Below are 23,786 nucleotides of genomic sequence, written 5' to 3' on the forward strand. Positions count from 1 at the left end.
TAATAACCTTGTGACATAGAAAGGAGCTTCTGCTCTTACAAGAATATGTTAAGTGATAATCGGAGGTCTTTCGCGCCTGATGATTTGAAGATGAATCTTGTCATAATCTTCAATTCAATCCGCGGAAAGGAATGAAAAAGGTATGGCAGTTTGCACTGTGGACCCTGCCGCCCTACCATAATGTATTTAAATACATCTACCAAATTCGTTTCGTGGTGCTCAATTTCAACGTTAACGCATTTAATAATATTAATGCAATCTGGGCTTGAACGTTCCAAAATATTTAAAAAATAGTTTTATTTCTAGTTTTCTCGAAGTTCAGACTACCACTACAGGGTGCAAGTTTTGACTTTCAAAATTTTGTGCGATCTGATAATCTAAATATAGGTAATTTATAGCTATGTATTCACAAATGTTCGATAAATGAATCGGGGACAATAGACTGTGAATAACTGTTCAGAAAATTAATATGAAAGTAAGAATAAATAATTAAGTTAAAAAATATGTATCAAAGGAATTGCCATTTCGATTTATAATTGATTAAATATGCCCATTTTTAGATTAATCATTTCCGGTCATATTTTATAATATTTGCGTCATATTTCTTCACTTTTGAGGTCATATTTCATTACTTTTGAGGTCATATTTGCTTGTGTATTTGGGCTATTTTTAGGTTTTAAACATCCGAACCCTACTGATAAGTATTAAATACTATTTTCAGAAATTCAGTGAACAGGGAAAGCCACACAACACTGTGCAAAATCAAGCAGTAAACTTGTTGAATGATGTAATTATATTACATTTTGCTGAATGAATAACATTAATTTATTTCCATCATTTCCATCCAAAGAATTGTAAATCGTAGCTGGTGCGCTTAAACCCTGTACCTTCGTAGATAGTAACACACAAATTATAACGTCAGTTTTCTTTGAATGAATAAATATAAGAAAATAAAGCTGACTCTTTTTATTGAGCGCAATGTAAATCAAACCGAAATATCTTGAAAGGGTCAGTTTGTTTGTGATTATAGCGTTTTTATTTTAAATGCTGTGCTCCAATCAACATTTCGCTGAGTCATGGAGAGCTTCGCTCTCTCGCTTCACTGTGACGTATGCTTGCTACGTAAGCTGCCTCAATGGGCAGCCAGCTGAGAACCTCTGATCTATCCTAGCCGACTTCCCTTGGTCAACTTTTGTTCATTTCCGACCCCGACGGTGTTAGAGCATTCGAGGCCTAGGGAGTCTTCCATCTTCACGCCCTTCGTAGCCCTTGTCTTTTTTTGGCCGATACCTTCATTTTTCGAAGTGTCGGATCCCTTCCATTTTTCTGTGTGATTAGTGTTATATAGAGAATGGTACCCCAGTTGTACTTGCTCTTAAAACAGTAATCACCACCACTACCACCACCACCTCTCTAAGGCCAGGAGATGTATTGCGGTGGTTTGAGCTGCGGTGAATCAATCAATCAATCAATCAATCAAATCAATCACCACTGATCTGCATTTAGGGCAGTCGCCCTGGTGGCAGATACTCTATGTGTTGCAAGTTGCTTTACGTCGCACCGACACAAACAGATCTTATGGGGACTATGGGACAGGAAGGAACTAGGAGTGGGAAGGAAGCGGCCGTGGCCTTAATTAGGTACAGCCCCAGCATTTGCCTGGTGTGAAAATAGGAAACAAGGGAAAACCGTCTTCAGGGCTGCCGACAGTGGGGCTCGAACCCACTATCTACCTATGTGTTCTATACCTAGTCTTTTCTTAAATAATTGCAAAGAAATTGGAAATTTATTGAACATATCCCGTGGTGAATTATTCCAATCCCTAACTCTACTTCCTATAAACGAATATTTGCCGCAATTTCTCCTCTTGAATTCCAGCTTCACCTTCATATTGTGATCTCTCCTATTTTTAAAAACACCTCTCAAAGGTATTCGTCTAATAATGTCATTCCACGGCATCTCTCCACTGACAGCTCGGAACATACCACTTAGTCGAGCAGCTCGTCTCCTTTCTCCCAAGTTTTCCCAGCCCAAACTCTGCAACATTTGTCGGAAATCATCCACAACAAATCGTGAGAGGGGAACGCCCTTGTGTTGTAAAAGGAACTGTCTCAGTATGCCTTATTGAAGAGAATGGAAAACCACGAAAAACCATACTCAGGACTGCACACCGCCTCCCGAATGCAGAGCTCTGCTTGAAGCAAAGCTGCGCGATCTTCCAGCACAAGCCGATCCAAAGCCGCCCGTATGACTCAAGTCGTGCAGCGCTCCGGTACTGTTATAAAATTAATGTGAAGCTGGACTATTTATGGCGGCGGATCAGAGCAGGCGCCTCAGGGCACGACCTTGGCTCCCACATTGCACCGGGCGTGGTTGCAGTACATCCGCCAGACTTCCTGGACACTCAGAATTAACCTTGATCCGATGGCGAAAGATTTCATGGTTGCTGCAAGCTCTACCAGTAAACCACTTTCATCCATAATGCACCTAGACCTTGCCGGACAAACAACTCAGTGAGGCATTGACAATTTATTTCATCGAATAGACTAATAGATCGTTGTTGATCCTTTGAACCATAGCCATCGCTTTGATCGTGAGCGCCCAAGATAAGATTCAGCAAAGCGACCTCCTTTTAATACATACATAATAATTATAGACTGTTATGCCTTTCAGCGTTCAGCCTGCAAGCCTCTGTGAATTTACTAAACGTCGCCACAATCCTCTATTTGCAACTCGTGTTGTGGCCTCATTTAGTTCTATACGTCTTTTCTTTAAATCGTTAGAAACTCAGTCTTACCATCGTCGTCTTGGTCTACCTCTACTTCTCTTACCCTCCATAACAGAGTCCATTATTCTCCTAGGTAACCTATCCTCTTCCATTCGCCTCACATGACCCCACCACCGAAGCCGGTTTATGCGTATAGCTTCATCCATAGAGTTAATTCCTAAATTGTCCGGCTCAATGGCTAAACGGTTAGCGCGCTGGCCTTTGGTCACAGAGGTCCCGGGTTCGATTCCCGGCAGGGTCGGGAATTTTAACCATCATTGGTTAATTTCAGTGGCACTGGGGCTGGGTGTATGTGTCGTCTTCATCATCATTTCATCCTCATCACGACGCGCAGGTCACCTACGGGTGTCAAATCGAAAGACCTGCACCTGGCGAGCCGAACATGTCCTCGGACACTCCCGGTACTAAAAGCCATACGCCATTTCATTTCATTCCTAAATTAGCCTTTATCTCCTCATTCCGAGCACCCTCCTGCCATTGTTCCCACCTGTTTGTACCAGCAATCATTCTCGCTACTTTCATGACTGTTACTTCTAACTTATGAATAAGATATCCTGAGTCCACCCAGCTTTCATTCCTGTAAAGCAAAGTTGGTCTGAAAACAGACCGATGTAGAGATAGCTTCGTCTGGGATCTGACTTCCTTCTTACAAAATACTGCTGATCGCAACTGCCAGCTCACTGCATTAGCTTTACGACACCTTGATTCAATCTCACAATATTACCATTCTGGGAGAACACACAACCAAAATATATGAAATTATCGACCTGTTCCAGCTTTGTATCACCAAGCTGACATTTCATTCTGTTGAATTTCTTACTTACTGACATCAATTTAGTCTTCGAAAGGCTAATTTTCATATCATACTCATCGCACCCATTTTCAAGTTATATTAGACTGCAGGCTTTCGGCACCATCTGCCATTAAGACCAAGTCGCCAGCATAGGCCAGACTGCTTAGTACATCCTTCCCTGCCACTTTATACCTTTCAGCAGATGATCCATGTAAACTACGAACAGCAAAGGTGAAAGATTACAGCCTTGTCTAACCCCTGTAAGTACTCTGAACCAAGAACTCTTTCTACCATCAATTCTCACTGAAGCCCAATTGTTAACATAAATGCCTTTGATTGATTTTAATAATCTACCTTTAATTCCATAGTCCCCCAGTATGGCGAACATCTTTTCCCTCGGTACCCTGTCATATGCTTTCTCTAGATCTACGAAACAAACACAACTGCCTATTCCTCTGGTAGCATTTTTCAATTACCTCCTTTTAAACTATCACGATTTGTATATTCTTACTGTAAAGGAGTATAAACACTAATATTTGAAGATATCATAGAGTTCAAAATAAATGTAGGAACATGTGAAGCAATCCTGACTTTACGTCTGATCTTAGAGGATCGAATAAAGAACGAGCCTGCGTGCATGGCGTTCGTAGATCTAGAAAAGGCAAGCTATTTGAGATTCTGAAGATGATCGAGTCATGTATGCAGGAAATATTAGATAAGGAAACGAACTCTTAAAGGAAGTGGATGAATATTGTTACCCGGAAGTAAAATTACTAACGATGGCAGAAGTAAAGGAAACATAAAATGCAAGAAAGGCCTTTCTGAAGAAAAGAAATTTGCTCACTTCGAACCTTGATATAGGAATTACAAAGATGTTTTTCAAAACTTTTGTCTGGGGTGTGGCATTGTGTGAAAATGAAACATGGACGATGACTAGCTCACAAAGAAAGAGAATAGAAGCTTTTGAAATGTGGTGTTACAGACGAATGCTGAAGGTCAGATGAGTAGATCGAAATCACGAATGAAGAGATGCTGAATCGAATTGGTGAGAGCAGATCGATTTAGCTAAATTTGACAAGAAGAAGGGATAGAATGATAGGACACATCTTAAGACACCCAGGACTTGTTCAGTAACTGAGTAACTATCGTCGTCTTGGTCTCCCTCTACTTCTCTTACCCTCAGTGACCGAGTCCATTATTCTCCATTCGCCTCACATGACCCCATCACCGAATGTGGTTTATGCCTACAACTTCATTCATGGAGTTCATTCCTAACTTAGCCTTTATCTCTCCATTCGGAGTACTCTCCTGCCATTGTTCCCACCTATGTGTACCAGCGATCATTCTCGCTACTTTCATGACTGTTACCTGTAACTTATGAATAAGATATCCTGAGCCCACCCAGCGTTAACTCCAGTACAGACTGGTGTAAAGAAAGTTTGGTCCGGGAGCCGACTTCTTTCTTACAGAGTTGATCGCCATGGACATAGATTATTTTTACTGAATTACATGAAACCGAAATACTGGGAATTACGACATTATATGGCAATAGGAACAAGCTCAATCGTAATAGCAACCCAACAGCTGCCTTTATATACGTAGTTGTGAAAACACCCTGGCATAAGCCAGCATTGATTTCACTTAAAAGCATATTCTGTACTACCATCCTGCGAGAATATCTATCATAAATACTTGAAATGATCTAGCTGTCTTTTTGTCGATATGCCTATCTTGTTGTTGTTGTTGTTGTTGTTGTTGTTGTTGTTGTTGTTGTTGTTGTTTGAGTCATCAGTCCCTAGACCGATTTGATGCAGCTCTCCATGTCACTCTAACTACTATATCCTACATCTGCTCTAATCTGCTTGTCATATTCATACCTTAGCCTACCCCTACCGTTCTTACCGCCTACTCTTCCCTCTAAAACCAACTGCACAAGTCTTGGGTGTCTTTAAGATGTGTCGTCATTTTATCCCTTCTTCTCGGCAAATTTAGTAAAAATCGATCTCCTCTCACCAATTCGATTCAATATCTCTTCATTCGTGGTTCAAGCTATAAATCTCACCTTCAGCGTTCTTCTGTAACACCACATTTCATACGCTTCTATTCTCTTTCTTTCTGAGCTAGTTGTCGTCCATATTTCACATCCATACAATGCCATGCTCCTACGAAAATCTTTAACATCATCTTTCTAATATCTTTATCAAGGTTCGAAGTAAGCAAATTTATTTTCTTAAGAAAGACCTTCCTTTCTTGTGCTAGTCTGCATTGTGTGTCCTCCTTACTTCTTCCACCTTTAGTTTTTTTTACTACCAGGTTACAATATTCATCCATTTCCTTTAATAGTTTGTTTCCTTATCTTCTTGCATCACCTGACTTAGTTCGACTACACTCCATTACTTTTGTTTATTTTCATCTTACATTCCTTCTCCAAGACTCTGTCCACATCATTCAGAAATTTCTCCAGATATTCTGCATACTCAAGATAAAATAACAATATCATCGGCAAATCTCGCAGTTTATTTTTTATTTCCTCACCAAATTCCTCTTTGATTTCTTTTACCGCCTGTTCTATATAAATATTGAAAAGTAGGGTGGGGCAAACTGCAGCCTTGCCTCACTCCTTTCTGGATTGCTGCTTCTTTTTCATGGCCCTCGATTCTTATCACTGCAGATTGATCTTTTTACAGATTGGAGATAATTCTGATCCCGATCCCCTTCAGAATCTCATAACAAAAACAATTATTACAAAGCATATTGTCTATGGTTCGTGAAACAGAATCATACACACAGGTTCAAACGCAGTCATTAGTCAGTCATTGTCAACCTCCCTTCACTGCCGTCTTACAACTGGACCTACCTTCGAAGTAAAGGTACGAAGAAGTATGGACCGAGGATCGAGTCACCAGTGGACGTTTTTAACAATGCTGTCCTACAGACTCTTGCGACCAAAACACAACTCCGGCTACCCCAGAAATATCCAATATAATCTGACGAAAGTTTAATTTCCAATCATGCTGGTAGTATGAATCAACAACTGCGTACGATCATTGGAACGATGCCTAATGCAAGAGCTCGGTAAACTGACCTTGTCATTAACGGCTATGTGCTCCAGTTATTATAACTCTCTGTCAGGACTGCGAGGATTGTTGCCGGTAGTGAGTGCAGGTTCCACTTCTATTGTAGACTTACACGGAAAGACAAATATTAAGACGCTTTTATTATTTGGGTAGAACGCGTAATTAACTCAGTGGCAAAATAAGAAGAAGAATTTAAAACTTAGTTTTCATGAAATAGGGCTTCAAAGTAAGGTGGAATATGTGACGTCACACGCATACTGTGTTATGAGATGGCGCTGTGTTGACTCACGTGCTCAGTTGGCGGCAGCAGCGGGGAGTGCAAAATTCCCAGGGGGGTTGTTCTACCCCCTCCCCCCCACGTAACCCCTCCTTGGCTACGCCCATCCTTGGGAGTTAGCTCTCGTTGTGAATTCATCATGGTCAGTTCTGTAGAATAACACATTTTTACTGGTTAAAAAAATGAAATGGCGTATGGCTTTTAGTCCTGGAAGTGGCCGAGGACGCGTTCGACTCGCCAGGTGAAGGCCTTTTGATTTGACATCCGTGGCGACCTGCGCTTCGTAATGAGGATGAAATGATGCTAAAGACGGCACACACACACGACCAGCCCCCGTGCCAGCGAAATTGACCAATAATCGTTTAAATTTCCGACACTGCCGGGAATCGAACCCGGGACCCCTATGACCAAAGGCCAGCACACTAACCATTTAGCCTTGGAGCCGGACTTTACTCATAATATTATCCCTGAACACTTAAATTAACGCGTATCACAATTCTCATATCACACAGCCATACTACACCGAGTTATTATCCACATAATAGCTGTCTTATTTCTAATAAGTAAGTCTACGAAACACTCAGAACCAACAGTGACAGCCTATCACCAATTTGTTTAAAAATCGTAACCAGTGAAAAATAAAAATGATAGGAAATATTTTCGTGACATAAATATGTCTTATGGTTGGCGCTCATCTAAACATTTGTGTGACGGGAAATGTAACCATAGCAACCACGTAAGGTATGGATGGATGGCCAGACAATGTTCCTAGCCACCGTGCAGGCTATGATGTAAGATATTAATGGATAGACAATGTTACCTAGCAACCGTGCAGGCTATGATGTAAGATATTAATGGATAGACAATGTTACCTAGCAACCGTGCAGGCTATGATGTAAGATATTAATGGATAGACAATGTTACTTAGCAACCGTGCAGGCTATGATGTAAGATATTAATGGATAGACAATGTTCCTAGCCACCGTGCAGGCTATGATGTAAGATATTAATGGATAGACAATGTTACCTAGCAACCGTGCAGGCTGTGATGTAAGGTATTTATTTATTTATTTATTTATTTATTTATTTATTTATTTATTTATTTATTTATTTATTTATTTATTTATTTATTTATTTATTTATTTATTTATTTATTTATTTATTTATTTATTTATTTATTTATTTATTTATTTGGGAAACCAAAACAGCGAGAAGCCGAATTACAGTGTTCCGCAATGAAATACATATTTACAATAGAGTAGCACAAGGCAAGCATAAAGAAAAGTGGAAGAATAATGACGAAAAAACATCTAACGATAAATATAGAGGAAAAAATTTAAAACTAACATAATTAGAGACACAACATAACAAAAACAAAAAAATAAAGGCTAAAGAAACGAGAAAAATTGTTGAACGTAAAACGAAGAGAAGAACTTATAGCTAGGCACAGTAAGATAAATACAGACATAACACTTAAGTAATGGTATAGCACAGTAAAAAATAAATATTATATTATGTACAAAAGAGAGGACAGCAATGAGAAGAGAAAAAAGGAATATGAAGAAAATGAACTAGGTTAAGTTAAGGAAGAATCGATTAAAGGAGGCATACGAAGAAAAAACGTCCAAGTTCCTGTCAGAAGATAAAGAGTTAAGGAGGGTTGGTATGCGGATAAATAAACTTCTTTGAACGAGAGAGAGGCGGGAATACGGAATATGAAGGGGCGTATTAATCCTGGTTTTGCGAGTTGGAACATGTATGGAAAAGAAGGATGCAGGTTCAGGAGAACGAAATAAACCGTTAACAGCGTTATATAGGAATCTAAGGTCGGCTACTTTCCTGCGACTAGATAACGGGTGAAGGTTTAACTTGTCTAGTATCTGATTACTGCTCAAGTTTCGACAATCAGATACTCTGGCTCTAACAATGGCACAGAAGAATGACTGCACGCGGTCAATATGATTCAGATTAGTGGGTGAAGAGGTAGACCAAATGGGAGACGCGAATTCAATAATCGGTAGGATGCAAGATACATAGTAGGCTCGGAGGGCGTGGATATCGGTGATGTCAGAAAATCTATACAACAAACCGAGAAGTGACATTGCTCGCGCGGTTATCTTTTGTATATGGGGGACAAATAACAATTTACTGTCAAACATCACTCCTAAGTCATTTTGTTCTGCTAGAGTTGGGAACGGGTTACCGAGGAGGGAGTATTTACTGAGAATAGGGGATTTACGAAGCGTGATCGAAATAGAGGAACACTTGGCAGGATTAGGCTTAAGACGCCATGTGGAGCACCATTCAGAGAGTGAATTAAGCCCACTCTGTAAGGAGTTTACGTCAGATAAAGAATCGATTTGTTTGAATATTTTACAGTCATCTGCAAATAGTAGAATTTCACAAGAAACGGAGGATATAAAATTAATGAGATCGTCAATAAATAAGACAAAAAGAAGCGGACCTAGGACACTGCCCTGTGGGACGCCAGAATGTACCATAACAAGAGTCGAACTGAACCCATCAAGAACCACACGCTGAGTTCTGGTATTGAGGAAGCTCTGCAGGAGAGTTAGCAAGCGACCATGGATATTAAAACGTTCTGAGAGTTTATAGGAAAGAAGTGCGTGGTCTACGATATCAAAAGCCTTAGCAATATCAATGTAGCACACGTCCAGTTGAGAACCGGCGTTAAGAGCAGATGTTGCACGATGGAGAAGAACAGCCAGATTAGTTAGGCAGGAGCTACCAGGAAGAAAACCATGCTGCTGGGACGATATATAAGGAAGTGTGAAAGAAAGAAGGCGCTGGTGGATAATCTTTTCACAGATGAGCGACAGAGTGGGTAATATAGAAATCGGACGATAGTTTCTGACATCAGACCTCTTTCCACTTTTAAAAACCGGAGTGATGTTAGCGATTTTCCAGTCGTCAGGAAAGTAGCCGGCTAAGAAGCAACGGTTAAATATAACAGCAATAGGATGGGCAAGAGTCGTAGCGGTATTCTTAAGGAAGACAGGACTGAGACCATCCGGACCAGTAGGTTTATTTTCTGGGAGGGAGGAAAGTAACGAATAGACTTCTGACTCAGAGGTGGAAAGATTACTGAGACTATGAGAAGGAACAGAATCAATAGACGGAAAATCTGGGAACTGAACAGGTGCAACAAAATTAGACGCAAAGTAATCGTTGAAAATTTCCGGTCTATTACTACCACTGGCTAAATTATCACCCCAAGTCACTGTGTCTGGCACACGCTTTGTATTTTTCCTGCTGTTTATCAGAGACCAGAATCTTTTACTATTACTTCTCACTTCTAGGCAGGCAGAGTTTATGTAGTCCTGGTAATCCCGTTTTAGAAGCTGTTTATGGTGTTTGCGAAGGTCAGAAAAAGTTTTATAGCTGGCTTCAGAAGGTGACCTTTTCCAGTCTTTCCAGGCTTTCGTTTTATTGATTTCTGCAATTTTGGTGTCACTTTTCTTCCAAGGTGGGCGTATGGGTGGTTGGTCAGACAATGTTACCTAGCAACCGTGCAGGCTGTGATGTAAGGTGTGGATGGATCATCAGACAATGTTACCTAGCAACCGTGCAGGCTGTGATGTAAGGTGTGGATGGATCATCAGACAATGTTACCTAGCAACCGTGCAGGCTGTGTTGTAAGGTGTGTATGGATGGTCAGACAATGTTACCTAGCCACCGTGCAGGCTGTGATGTAAGGTGTGGATGGATCATCAGACAATGTTACCTAGCAACCGTGCAGGCTGTGATGTAAGGTATGGATGGATCATCAGACAATGTTACCTAGCCACCGTGCAGGCTGTGATGTAAGGTGTGGATGGATCATCAGACAATGTTACCTAGCAACCGTGCAGGCTGTGATGTAAGGTATGGATGGATCATCAGACAATGTTACCTAGCAACCGTGCAGGCTGTGATGTAAGGTATGGATGGATCATCAGACAATGTTACCTAGCAACCGTGCAGGCTCTGCTGTAAGGCATGGATGGATCATCAGACAATGTTACCTAGCAACCGTGCAGGCTGTGATGTAAGGTGTGGATAGATGGTCAGACAATGTTACCTAGCCACCGTGCAGCCTGTGATGTAAGGCATGGATGGATCATCAGACAATGTTACCTAGCAACCGTGCAGGCTGTGATGTAAGGCATGGATGGATCATCAGACAATGTTACCTAGCCACCGTGCAGCCTGTGATGTAAGGTATGGATGGATCATCAGACAATGTTACCTAGCAACCGTGCAGGCTGTGATGTAAGGTGTGGATAGATGGCCATCGCCAAGAGATATATTTATGATCATTTGATTTTCGCACAGGGAAGTGTTTCTTCTTTAAAAAGACTTAGAAATAGTACAACCAACGAAGGGCATGAAATGTAGATTAGCACAAGATAGGAGGGCTTTTATGAAGAAAAAGAAGAAGAATTGTTGGTGGCCATGATCGTTAAGGCGTTAAGTTAATACGATCTGACACCGTCGTTAACAATTTCGAGTCCTGTTGCTCGAAAAAAATGTTCACCATCAAAATGTTGGTTAGCAGGGTACGTGAGGCGGTATAAATCATTTATAATCTGCGCAGTTTTCTTGTGGACGCTGTTTTAAGTGATTCATCCGTCAGATGGAGACGTTGAGCCTCGAGCAGACCCCTTGGGATTATCCGACAGGAGTAGGCTACAACCCGGCACCGGGTTTCACCCTTTCCCTTCCTACTATCATATCACCGCATGCATTTCATCTCGTTAACTCCTCTGATGATTTTCACATCAGGAAGGGCATCCGGTCGTAAAAACTCGCAACTCACTTAATATCCGAACCCGAAGAGAAACGGGACAAGGGTTGGACTTACATACAATAATAATAATAAAAATACCGAGTAAACTGCCGCAATTGTTAACGCGCTTCAGCTATGGAGCCAGGTTCTACATTCGATTCGGGAGGCGAGTCCTGATGAGGGTTTTCTGTGCTTTCCCATTTACTCTTTCAAGCAAATGCCGGGTCAGTTCCTATTCATAGGCTAAGGTCAATTCGTTTCACCTCCTTACTATAATAATAATAATAATAATAATAATAATAATAATAATAATGAGCCAATGACCTAGATGTTAGCCCCTTTCGTGGACAACACACCGAACTAACGCTTGCATTCTCGAGGAAATTCGACCGAAACAAAGACTGTTAACCGGCTTTTGTTTGTTTCATTTTGCATTACGGAAGGTGGACTCAGGATATGTTATTCATAAGTAGAGCCCGGATTTTTATGCATTAATAGGTTAGAATGCAAAGTTTCTGAAGAGAGCAGCAAGTATAGTTTACCTTCACAACGATTATGCTATGGGGTTTGCATAAGCATTAGGGGTACGGCCCATCAGAACTCCTATAATTTATCTTACTCTTGCTACATTATTACATTATTATTAACCAAATTTAGTTTGCAATCCAATCTGTTACGGCATGAAAATCCGGGCTTTGTTCATAAGTTAGAAGTAACACACGCGGAAGTCGCAAGAATGTTTTCTGGTACAAACAGGTGGGAACAATTACAGGAGAGTACTCGGAATGCGGAGATAAAGGCTAGGTTAAGAATGAACTTGATGGATGAAGCTGTACGCATAAACCGGCTTTGGTGGTGGGTCATATGAGGCGAATGGAGGAGGAGAACAATGAGCTCCGTTATGGAGGGTAAGATAAGTAGAGGGAGACCAAGACGACGGTTAGACTCAGTATCCAACGATTTAAAGATAACAGGTACAGAACTAAACAAGGCCACATAACTACTTAGAAACAGAATACTGTGGCGGTGTTTATTGCATTCACAGAGGCTTGCAGACTGAACGCTGAACGGCATAACAGTCTTTAATGAATATGTATGTATGTATGTATGTATGTATGTATTTTATTTAGTGCCACGAAACTTGAAAAGTGGTACGAGGGGTGAAACGGGGTCCACTCAGACTCAGAAGGTCAAGAGACCAGAGGCGGTTCGATTCTCACCAAGGCAACCTCGAAGTGGTTTTCCGTGGTTTCCCACTTCTCCTCCATTCAAATGCCGGGATGGTACCTAACGTAAGGCCACGGACGCTTCCTTCCCTCTTCCTTGTCTATCCCTTCCAATCCTCTCAGTACCCCTCTCCCCACAAGGCTCCTGTTCACCATAGCAGGTAAGGCCGCCTGGCGAGGTACTGGTCCTCCTCCCCATTGTATATCCGACCCAAAGTTTCACGCTCCACCGCCCTTGAGGCGGTAGAAGAGGGATCCCTCGTTGAGTCCGCGGGAAAACCCAACCCTGAGCGGTTAACGGATTAAGAAAGACAAAACGAAAGAAAGAAAGAAAGAAAGAAAGAAAGAAAGAAAGAAAGAAAGAAAGAAAATTGGCTATGTAACGTCTCTTTCAGTTCACCAGGAAATCAGAATAATAGTATTAGCTTTACGTCCCACTAACTACATTTACGATTTTCGGAGACGCCGAGGTGCCGAAATTTAGTCCCACAGGAGTTCTTTTACGTGCCAGTAAATCTACCGACAAGGGGCTGACGTATTTCAGCACATTCAAATACCATCGGACTGAGCCAGGATCGAACCTGCCAAGTTGAGGTCAGAAGGCCAGCAGCACCTCAACCGTCTGAGCCACTCAGCCCATCTGGAATTCAGAGTTGCTTTGGACGATGTTGTCAGTGGTGGCGATAAGGACTCCGCTGACCCCGCGGGGCCGGGGGGGGGGCATAGTTTGGGAGGGGCCCATGGCTGTATCTTAATTCAGTAGCTGAAGAGTGGTTTTACATATTGATAAAGTAGATAAAGCTACAACACACAACACACTATCATTTGTATTACAGAGGGTTATTCCAAAGTTAGGCCGTCGTAGTGCAGAGTTTATTTCGTCAATAGGAGTACGGTAGTTATTTCTGAAAGAATGTGGGTATCTCAACCTGTTCTAATAATAACCATCCCTTGCTGCCACTCACAACAACCAATAAGGCGTTTTAAGTAATTAGCCAGTCGTCAGCGAAGATACGATAACGAAGACATCCTCCTTATTTAAACTCTACTGTAAATACTGATATTTCGAGCCTGTTTATAACTCTCGGCAGGCCTAAGATTGACCGTTGAGTTGTAAATTATTTGGCCCTAGGAACGAGATTATTTCTTAATATTGTGACGGTCAGCGTGTTTTGGTTAGTGGAATATGCATTTCTTGTGTGTGTTTTCATACCATATAAGTGTATGATTTTAATTCCTTCGGATTTGACAACTAATTGTGTATATTATTATTATTATTATTATTATTATTATTATTATTAATACATATATATATATATATAATTCGCTGGGGCCATCAAGGACCACGTTAAGTCTTGTTGCATTTGACACTGAACTTGGCCTTCTTTAGAGCCCAAATTTCCCTCATTCTTTGTGAGTGGGCCTGCTTACGCTCCTCTGTCCAAGGGGCACCGTGTCTTCTCTTCGGTTGCTCGTCTCGGTTTAGCCTGTTCGTCAATATTTTCTTGCGGAAGAGATCTCTGTTAAAGGCGTCTTCAGCTGAGATATGTAGCATTTGCAGGTCTTCTTTGGCATTTCTAAACCAGGGAATTGTGGTTTTGGGGTTTGAATAAAAAAAGTGAAAGATTTCTTCAGTTAACTTTCTTCTGTCCATTCTTTTCAGATGACCGTAAAATCGTGCCCGTCTTTTTCTGATTGTGTCGGTAATTTTCTCTACTTTGCTGTAGACTTCCTTGTTGGATCTCTTTTGATGGATTCCATTTCTGTACTTTGATCCCAAGATTCCTCTCACAATTTTGCGTTCTCTTCTCTCCAGTTCTTCAAGAGTCCTTTGTTGGCATTTAGAGACAGGGTTTCGGCTGCATATAGAACTACTGGCTTCAGAACTGTTTCATAGTGACGTATCTTGGTGTTTTGGGAAAGGCATTTTTTGTTGTAGATTGTGCGGGATGTTTGGTAGGCTATTTCCAGTTTGCGTACTCGCTCCTGAAGTGCTTCTTTGTCCAGTCCATTTTTCATGATGATCTCACCCAGGTATTTGAATTTGTCTACTCGGGTGATGTCCCCGTATTTTGTATGGAGTTTTGGTGGAGCCTCTTTGATGTTGGTCATTACTTCTGTTTTCTCAAACGATATCTGCAAACCAGTTTGTTCGGCAATTTCCTTTAAAATTTCAACTTGAGCTCTAGCGGTTTCTATGTCGGTCGAGAGAACAGCAATATCATCGGCAAATGCTAAGCAGTCTGTTGCGATCCCCTTGGATTTGGTTCCTATTCTCAATGGACTGTAGTTGGTTTCCTGTAATCTCATCCGCCAGGTTCTGATGATCTTTTCAAGAACACAGTTGAAGAGTATCGGCGATAACCCATCACCTTGTCGGACTCCTGTTTTGATGTCAAAGGAATGCGAGAGACATCCGTGGAACTTCACCTTGGATTTTGTATCGGTCAGGGTGGCTCTAATTAATGCCAGCAGTTTCAAATCAACTCCAAATTCATTTAAGATGTTTAGCAGGACTTCCCGGTCAATGGAGTCGTACGCTTTCTTAAAGTCCACAAAGACAGACACATACTGCTTGGACCTTAGTGTACAATATCTGATGATCGTTTTGAGATTTTGGATCTGTTCAGCTGTTGAGCGACCTTTTCTGAACCCTCCTTGGTATTCACCTATTTGATGTTCGACTTGTGCTTCCAAACGCTCCAGGATGGCAAGTGATAGAATTTTGTAAGTCACGGGTAGCAAAGATATTCCTCTGTAGTTGTTGATGTTCTTCATGCTGCCTTTATTGTGTAATGGATGGATCAAAGCTATTTTCCAATCTTCGGGTAGGGTCTCCTTGTTCCAAATTTCTTCTATTTGCTTTTGCAAGATATCAAGTGATTTTTCTGGGGCATATTTCCATAGTTCTGCTACTACTGAGTCTTCCCCCGGCGCTTTGTTATTTTTGAGACGGGCAATGAGGCGCTTGATTTCATCTCTGTCGGGTGGTCTGGAATCTGGGTACCTGAGTAAGGGTTCCTTGGTCTCAATGGCGCTTTGTGGTTTAGAGCAATTAAGTAAATTCTTGAAGTAATCTGCCAGAATGCTGCAATTTTCTTCATTTGACGTCGCCAGTGTGCCGTCCGTTCGCTCAAAGCATAGAGATGGTGGTTTATAGCCAGTGAGTTTGCGTTTGAAGGCTCTGTAGTACTCTCTGCTGTCATTCTTCCTAAGGTTTTGTTCTATCTTTTCAATGAGAGATTTTTCGTATTTACGTTTCTCAGTTCTGAACACCCTAGCTGCTTGGGCACGTTGGGTTTTGTAGGTTTCCCAATCATTTTCTGATTTCGTAGAGTTGTACTGTTTCCACGCATTGAGTCTTTCTTGGAGGACTGATTCGCAGGTACTATTCCACCAGGCATGCTTTTTGCTTCTCTTGATTTCTGCAACGTCTTTGGCGGCCTCAACAAGGAGACTTTTGGCGTTGTTAAAGTCACAGTCATTTGGTCTAGCTTTCTCCTGGAACTCCTCGACCCTTTGCCGAAGTTTATCATTGTCGAAGCGTGTGATCTGTTTGGTTGTCTTCCTTGTGTTTTTATTATTATTATTATTATTATTATTATTATTATTATTATTATCGTTGCTGTTCATTGTAATAAAATAGAACATTGTACTGCGAAATAAACATGTAACTTTCCTTAGCAGGAAACAAGGGGCCCATTTTTAAGTATGGCGAAGGTGTAAGGGGGAGGGTAGTCCGTGGTGTAGGGGTAGCGTGCCTGCCTCTTATCCGGAGGCCCCGGGAACGATTCCCGGCCAGGACAGGGATTTTACCTGGATCTGAGGGCTGGTTAAAGGTCCACTCAGCCTACGTGATTACAACTAAGGAACTATCTGACGGTGAGATGGGAGTCTCGGTCTAGAAAGCCATGAATAACGGCCGACAGGATTCGTCGTGCTGACCACACGACACCTCGTAATCAGCAGGCCTTCGGGGCTGTTGCGCCATGGGGTTTGGAAGGGGGAAGGGGGAATTAGGGCGAACTTCTTAGCGCCGCTACTGAATGATGTCACGAAATCCCATCTGGGTAATCCCTCCCCTGTCGCCACACGTAGTTCTCATCACATGATCAACAGTCGTGAAAATCTGCAAGCGCGGTTTGCTTTCTCCTTCGTTGTAAACATAAACGAGCGCTCCGAAACAGATGAATCAATGCTACCCGCAGCTAACAGCTCATGAAATGTGGGTTATCTTACTAGTTCATTCAAATATTGGCGGGCGTAGTGTGTCTGTGAGGGAAGTAGTTCTCGTTTAGAGAGTTAAACGTAAAGCACGGAGGAAGGAGGAAATGGATGACTACTTTATCTTCCGCCAAATGGATGCCATGTTCATAATAAAATAACACTAATAAATAACATTAGAAGTCTCATGTAAGAAGAGCATAACTTTAAAAGTTGATGTGTGTTCTAATTGATAATAATTAATTTAACGTCCCACTAACTACTTCTACGGTTTTCGAGGCCGGAATTTTGTCACGCAGGAGTTCTTTTATGTGCCGGTAAATCTACCGACACGAGGTTGACGTATTTGAGCACATTCAAATACCACCGGACTGAGCCAGAATCGAACCAGCCAAGTTGGGGGTCAGAAGACCAGTGCCTCAACCGTCTGATCCACCCAGCCCGGCTTCAAATGATTTATATTTTAAACGTTTTTAATAAGAATGTACATATATTTGTCGACCTGTTGCTTGATGCTTGTTGTTTAAAGGAGCCTAACATGTAACGTCGTCGGCCCCTGTCCACCTGTTACGTTACCACTTAAATTAAATGGCCTGTCTAAACATATTATAAGGGGCTGCCTGGCCGAGGTGGTAAAGGCGTGCTCGGTTCGTCCGGAAGAACGTGGGTTCGATTCCCCGCCAGGAAGTCGTAAAATTTAAGAAATGTGATTTCCACTTCCGGAGGTGCATATGGCCCTGAGCTTCCCTCAGCCTACACCAAAAATGAGTACCAGGTTAATTCCTGGGGGCAAAGGCCGCCGGGCGTAGAGCTAACCACTCTACCCCATCAGGTGCCGAGGTTACGGATAGTGGGAGCCTTTATCTTCCACCCCTCCAAGGGCCTTCGTCACCTGTATATATATATATATATATAGAACAGTAGTATATGAAAGCAAAGCCAATAAGAGAGAAATAATGTAACAGTATACAATCAAAACTCAATTTTGCTTAAAATATTTATCATTGTCCAGTCTTGCCGTGATTAAAATTAGTGCTGATTTGATTAAAAATAAGGTAAGCTGAATAAAAATTCGTTGGCTGGAGGAGTATCGCTGAAATCAGGTGGACTGTTTTCATTGGAAATATCAACTATTCACGTTCGTCAATGTCGGAACACGTGAAATTTAAGCTCCGTATTTCCTCATTGAAGAATAAAAATATTTTATATCTCCTCCAGCCCCGTACGTGAGTTGTTCAGCACTTCTTCACGGTCCATCTTTGTGGTGTAATGGTTAGTGTGATTAGCTGCCACCCTCGGAGTCCCGGGTTCGATTCCCGGCTTTGCCACGAAATTTGAAAAGTGGTACGAGGGCTGGAACGGGGTCCACTCAGCCTCGGGAGGTCAACTGAGTAGAGGTGGATTCGATTCCCACCTCAGCCATCCTGGAAGTGGTTTTCCGTGACTTTCCACTTCTCCTCCAGGCAAATGCCGGGATGGTACCTAACTTAAGGCCACGGCCGCTTCCCTCTTCCTTGTCTATCCCTCCCAATCTTCCCATCCCCCCGCAAGGCCCCTGTTCAGCATAGCAGCTGAGGCCGCCTGGGCGAGGTACTGGTCCCCCTCCCCAGTTGTATCCCCCGACCCAATGTCTCACGCTCCAGGACACTGCCCTTGAGGCGGTAGAGGTGGGATCCCTCGCTGTGTCCGAGGGAAAAACCGACCCTGGCGGGTAAGCAGATTAAGTAAGTAAGTAAGTAAGTAAGTAGCCTATATTAATAAGTTCAACGAAAGTCGAAAAAAATTCTTACTAAAGATTGAGTGCGGTGCTCTACCTCGACCGGTCCGCCTCCGTAGCGTATTGATTAGCCCTATTAGCTGCCGTTTCGGAGGCCCTGGTTCGATTCCTAATACTGCCAGAAATTTAAGGAGGGCTGGTATGTGGCTAAAATGGTACAAACAGCACAACGTCATTGGTGGTGTGCCTGATAAGAGCTGCACCACCTTAGGATGAGGACACGAATTTATTTACCCTCCACCAGCGAAAGGTTAATTTGCCAAACATTGTGTAGAAAATTGTTCACAACATAATTTGTAAAAAAAAAAAAAAAAAAAAAAAAAAAAAACTGTCAATTGAGATTAAACTATTGCCACCGGCGTAAGTTGTTAGAAGGTTTTCTTTAGAATATTCTGGAACACATATATATCCACCATGGTTGTTTAATTTTGGATGTTCAAAAGGTTTTGAAATCCATCAAACAAAATTAACAGTTACAAATAAGGGACAATTAAAACATCGACAACTCAATATCCGCACACCACCAAACACACGTCAGTTCTTCTCTGTCGAGCGCGAAGCACTAGTTCAATCAATGTGGCATGAACGAGAACTACATTATGTGCAACAATGGCTACTCACCTTATCCGTATCGGAGCAGGCCGACTGGATGAGAAGCACTAGACACAGCGGAAGTAAGGGGGCCATGTTCACTGCCAGCGCGATACTAACTGGAGTACGGTCCGCGGTTAACTGAATGCGATGTGGGCTGCGCTTACACGGTGAGATGGGACTGACTTTCACTTGACGAGGTCTTCCAAGGTCAGCCTCCCTCTCCGAGCAGCTCATCCCTAATAATAGTGGTACCTCTCGTCTATCAGGGATACCGGTAAAACATATTATTATTATTATTATTATTATTATTATTATTATTATTATTATTATTATTATTATTATTATTATTATATGAATATTGGGTATTCAGCCCGAAGGCTGGTTTGGTCCTCCACAGCTCCACCAAGAGCTGTCATAGATAGCCTCGGTGTCACAGAAGGGGCATACTAGGGAAATGAGGAGTGAGGTAGTTTCCCGTTGCTTTCCACTGGGCCAGAAGTTGTTATTACATATCAGTCTGCCAAGCCCACTGAAATGCATGCACAAACCGACCCCATGAGCGATATTTTCACACCATTCATAAGAGGGACTGGCTGCATAAGGAATGGTATTGCTAGCATCGCTCATACCTCAGTCACTTTCATATTGTCAAAACCAAGGATGATCGTCGCCGTAAGACCTATCTGTGTCGGTGCGACGTAAAACAACTAGCAAAAAAAGAAAACAACAAAGGATGAGACTGAGACAGGTCAATGAAAGTAACCAATTTATTCTAGCCCTTGCCAGAAGACATAGTGCACTGTAAACACTACATCCCCCCCCCCCAAAGGCGCATTATTATTATTATTATTATTATTATTATTATTATTATTATTATTATTATTATTATTATTATTATTATTATTATTATTATTATAAGGTATCTCAGTCTGCAGAAGATAATGGAGGAGTACAAGGAGAAAAATAATTAAATTCATAACAAAAGTAATTGAGTGCAGTCAAGCGAAGAGAGGACGTGATGCAGGAAATATTAGATTAGGAAATTCATTCTTAAAGAAAGTATATAGCCTACGTACTGTTACTTGGGTAGTAAAATAACTAACTATGGCAGAAGTAATATTAATAATAATAATAATAATAATAATAATAATAATAATAATAATAATAATAATAATAATAATAATAATAATAATAATAATACTTTTGTTTTGCCAGTTGCTTTACGTCGCACCGACACATATAGGTCTTATGGTGACGATGGGACAGGGAAGGCCTAAGAATGGGAAGAAAGCGGCCGTGGCCTTAATTAAGGTACAGCCCCAGCATTTGCCTGGTGTGAAAATGGGAAACAACGGAAAACCATCTTCAGAGCTGTTGACAGTGGGGTTCGAACCCACTAACTCCCGGATGCGATCTTACAGCCGCGCGCTCCTAACCGCACCGCCAACTCGCCCGGTACAATAATAATAATAATAAGGAGAAGAAGAAGAAGAAGAATGTTATTTGCTTTATGTCCCACTAACTACTTTTACAGTTTTCAAAGACGCCGAGGTGCCGGAAATTAGTCCCGCAGGAGTTCTTTTACGTGCCAGTAAATCTACCGACACGAGGTTGACGTATTTGAGCACCTTCAAATACCATCGAACTGAGCCAGAATCGAACGGGCCGAGTTGGGATCAGAAGGCCAGTGCCTCAACCGTCTGAGCTCTGCAATACGACACAAGTAAGGACGACATAAAATGAAGACTAGCACAAGCAAGGAAAGCCTTTCTTAAGAAAAGACATTTGCTCACTTGGAACCTTGGTATAGGAATTAGATGTTTTTGAAGACTTTCGCGTGGAGTATAGGATTGTATGGAAGTGAAACATGGCCGATAACTAGGTCAAAAAGAGAGTAGAAGATTTTGAAATGTGGTGTTACCGAAGAATGCTAAATGTGAGATGGATAGATCGACTCACGAATGTGAAGATATACTGAATCGAATCGGCGAGAGGACGATTTGGTGAATTCGACGAGAAGAGGAGGATGATAGGACACATCTTAAGACACTCAGAACTTTTTCAGTTGGACTCAGCGAGGGATCCCACCTTTATCGCCTCAAGGGCAGTGTCCTGGTGCTTCAGACTATGGGTCGGTGATACAACTGGGGAGGATGAGCAGTACCTCGCCCAGGTGGCCTCACCTGCCATGCTGAACAGGGGCCGTGTGGAGATGGGAAGATTCGAAGGGATAGACAAGAAAGAGGGAAGGAAGTGGCCGTGGCCTTAAGTTAGGTACCATCCCGGCATTTGCCTGTATTACAAGTGGCAAACCACGGAGAACCACTTCCAAGATGGCTGAGGTGGGAATCGAACCCACCTCTACTCAGTTGACCTCCCGAGGCTGAGTAGACCCCGTTCCAGCCCTCGTACCACTTTTCAAATTTCATGGCAGAGCCAGGAATCGAACCCGGGCCTCCGGGGATGGCAGCTGATCACACCAACCACTACACCACAGAGGCGTTACACCCTTACTACAGCACCTAACACTCTCACAGTACTCTTCATTTACAACCTTGTCTGTGTGAAGATCTTTCCTTATTTCAACAGTCAGGTACTCACAGTGTCCTCCACCAAGACAGTTATTATAACAGAGAGGACTTTCCTTCTCACCCCCCACCGAGCTCGATAGCTCCAGTCGCTTAATTGCGGCCAGTATCCAGAATTCGGGAGATAGTAGATTCGAACCCCACTATCGGCAGCCCTGAAAATGGTTTTCCATGGTTTCCCATTTTCACACCAGGCAAATGCTGGGGCTGTACCTTAATTAAGGCCACGGCCGCTTCCTTCCCACTCCTAGCCCTTCCTTGTCCCATCGTCGCCATAAGACCTATCTGTGTCGGTGCGACGTAAAGCAACTAGCAAAAAAAAAAAAAAAAAAAAACCTTCTCGCCCCGTTTACAATCATGTCATTTTCTCTATCCATCCCACAAAATTGTCTAGGTATTTTTATTGGAAGTTCATTGTGATTGGACATTTAATCACCGGGCGAGTTGGCCGTGCGGTTAGGAGCGCGCAGCTGTGAGCTCGCATCCGGGAGATAATGGGTTCGAACCCCACTGTAGGCTGCCCTGAAGATGGTTTTCCGTGGTTTCCCATTTTCACACCAGACAAATGCTGGGGCTGTACATTAAGTAAGGCCACAGCCGCTTCCTTCCCACACCTAGGCTTTTGCTCTCCCATCGTCCCCATAAGATCTAACTGTGTCTGTGCGACGTAAAGCCACTAGCAAAAAAAAAAAAAAAAAAAAAAAAAAAAAGACACATAATCTTCGTATTTGCTTTAAATATCCGCCTCTGTGGTGTAGTGGTTAGCGCCATTTAGCTGCCACCCCTGGAGGCCCGGTATCGATTCGCCGCTCTGCCACGAAATTTGAAAAGTGGTACTGGGCTGGAACGGCGTCCACTCAGCCTCTGAAGGTCAACTGAGTAGAGGTGGGTTCGATTCCCACCTCAGCCATCCTGGAAGTGGTTTTCCGTGGTTTCCCACTTCTCCTCCAGGAAAATGCCGGGATGGTACCTAACTTCGGCCGCTTCCTTCCCTCTTCCTTGTCTATCCCTTCCAATCTTCCCATCCCCCCCGCAAGGCCACTGTTCAACGAAGCAGGTGAGGTATTCGTACTGGTCATCCTTCCTAGCTCCAGGACACTGTCCTTGAAGCGGTAGAGGTGGAATCCCTTGCAGAGTCCGAGGGAAAAAGCGACCCTGGAGGTTTAACAGATAAAGAAGAAGTGTTTGCTTTAATAGTGAGTAGTTGTAAAATACTTGAACATCACTTCCGTTTTTTATATCTATTAATGTAGCCCCCTCTCTCTTCCTGCTTGGCTAATGCGGCCCTCTGACAAGCAAGGTTGGAGACCCCTGTCCTCCAGTATCAGTCCTTTAACTTGCATGACAAAATAATGTGATTTCTAGGAGGGGCGTGTATAACGGGCGGTTCTGTTAGTTCCGAAAGACGAAGCAGTGCAACTTTGTTTATATCGTATATCCTGATTCCTAATGTAGATAAAACTGTTCTCTAATGAATTTTGTGTGGCAGCGGCCTCGCTCTATGGTCGACCTAGGGAGGGGCGAGGTCGGCCACTCTCCCACACGTGACCGCAAGTTCGAGCAGTGCTTTTCCCAGGAGTGGATCAACATTAAGTGTATTTTCGAGAATGAACCTTTCAAAACACCGAAATGATCGATCAAACGATGAACAGG

At 42.5% G+C, this 23,786-nt stretch overlaps 1 protein-coding gene across 2 annotated transcripts in view; it reads right to left on the reverse strand.

Moving 5' to 3' along the window:
* The window catches only part of LOC136884623 (uncharacterized), a 207,281-nt gene extending 187,615 nt beyond the window's left edge, over positions 1–19,666 (reverse strand). For both annotated transcript variants that reach the window (XM_067156848.2, XM_067156847.2), the window contains exon 1: positions 19,573–19,666. In XM_067156848.2, coding sequence (XP_067012949.1) covers positions 19,573–19,638 — 66 coding nt within the window. In that variant the 5' untranslated portion in view covers positions 19,639–19,666. The remainder of the gene's footprint in view (positions 1–19,572) is intronic.
* Positions 19,667–23,786: the final 4,120 nt, after the last annotated feature.

The sequence above is a fragment of the Anabrus simplex genome, chromosome 13, assembly GCF_040414725.1.
Source record: "Anabrus simplex isolate iqAnaSimp1 chromosome 13, ASM4041472v1, whole genome shotgun sequence".
Taxonomy (NCBI): domain Eukaryota; kingdom Metazoa; phylum Arthropoda; class Insecta; order Orthoptera; family Tettigoniidae; genus Anabrus; species Anabrus simplex.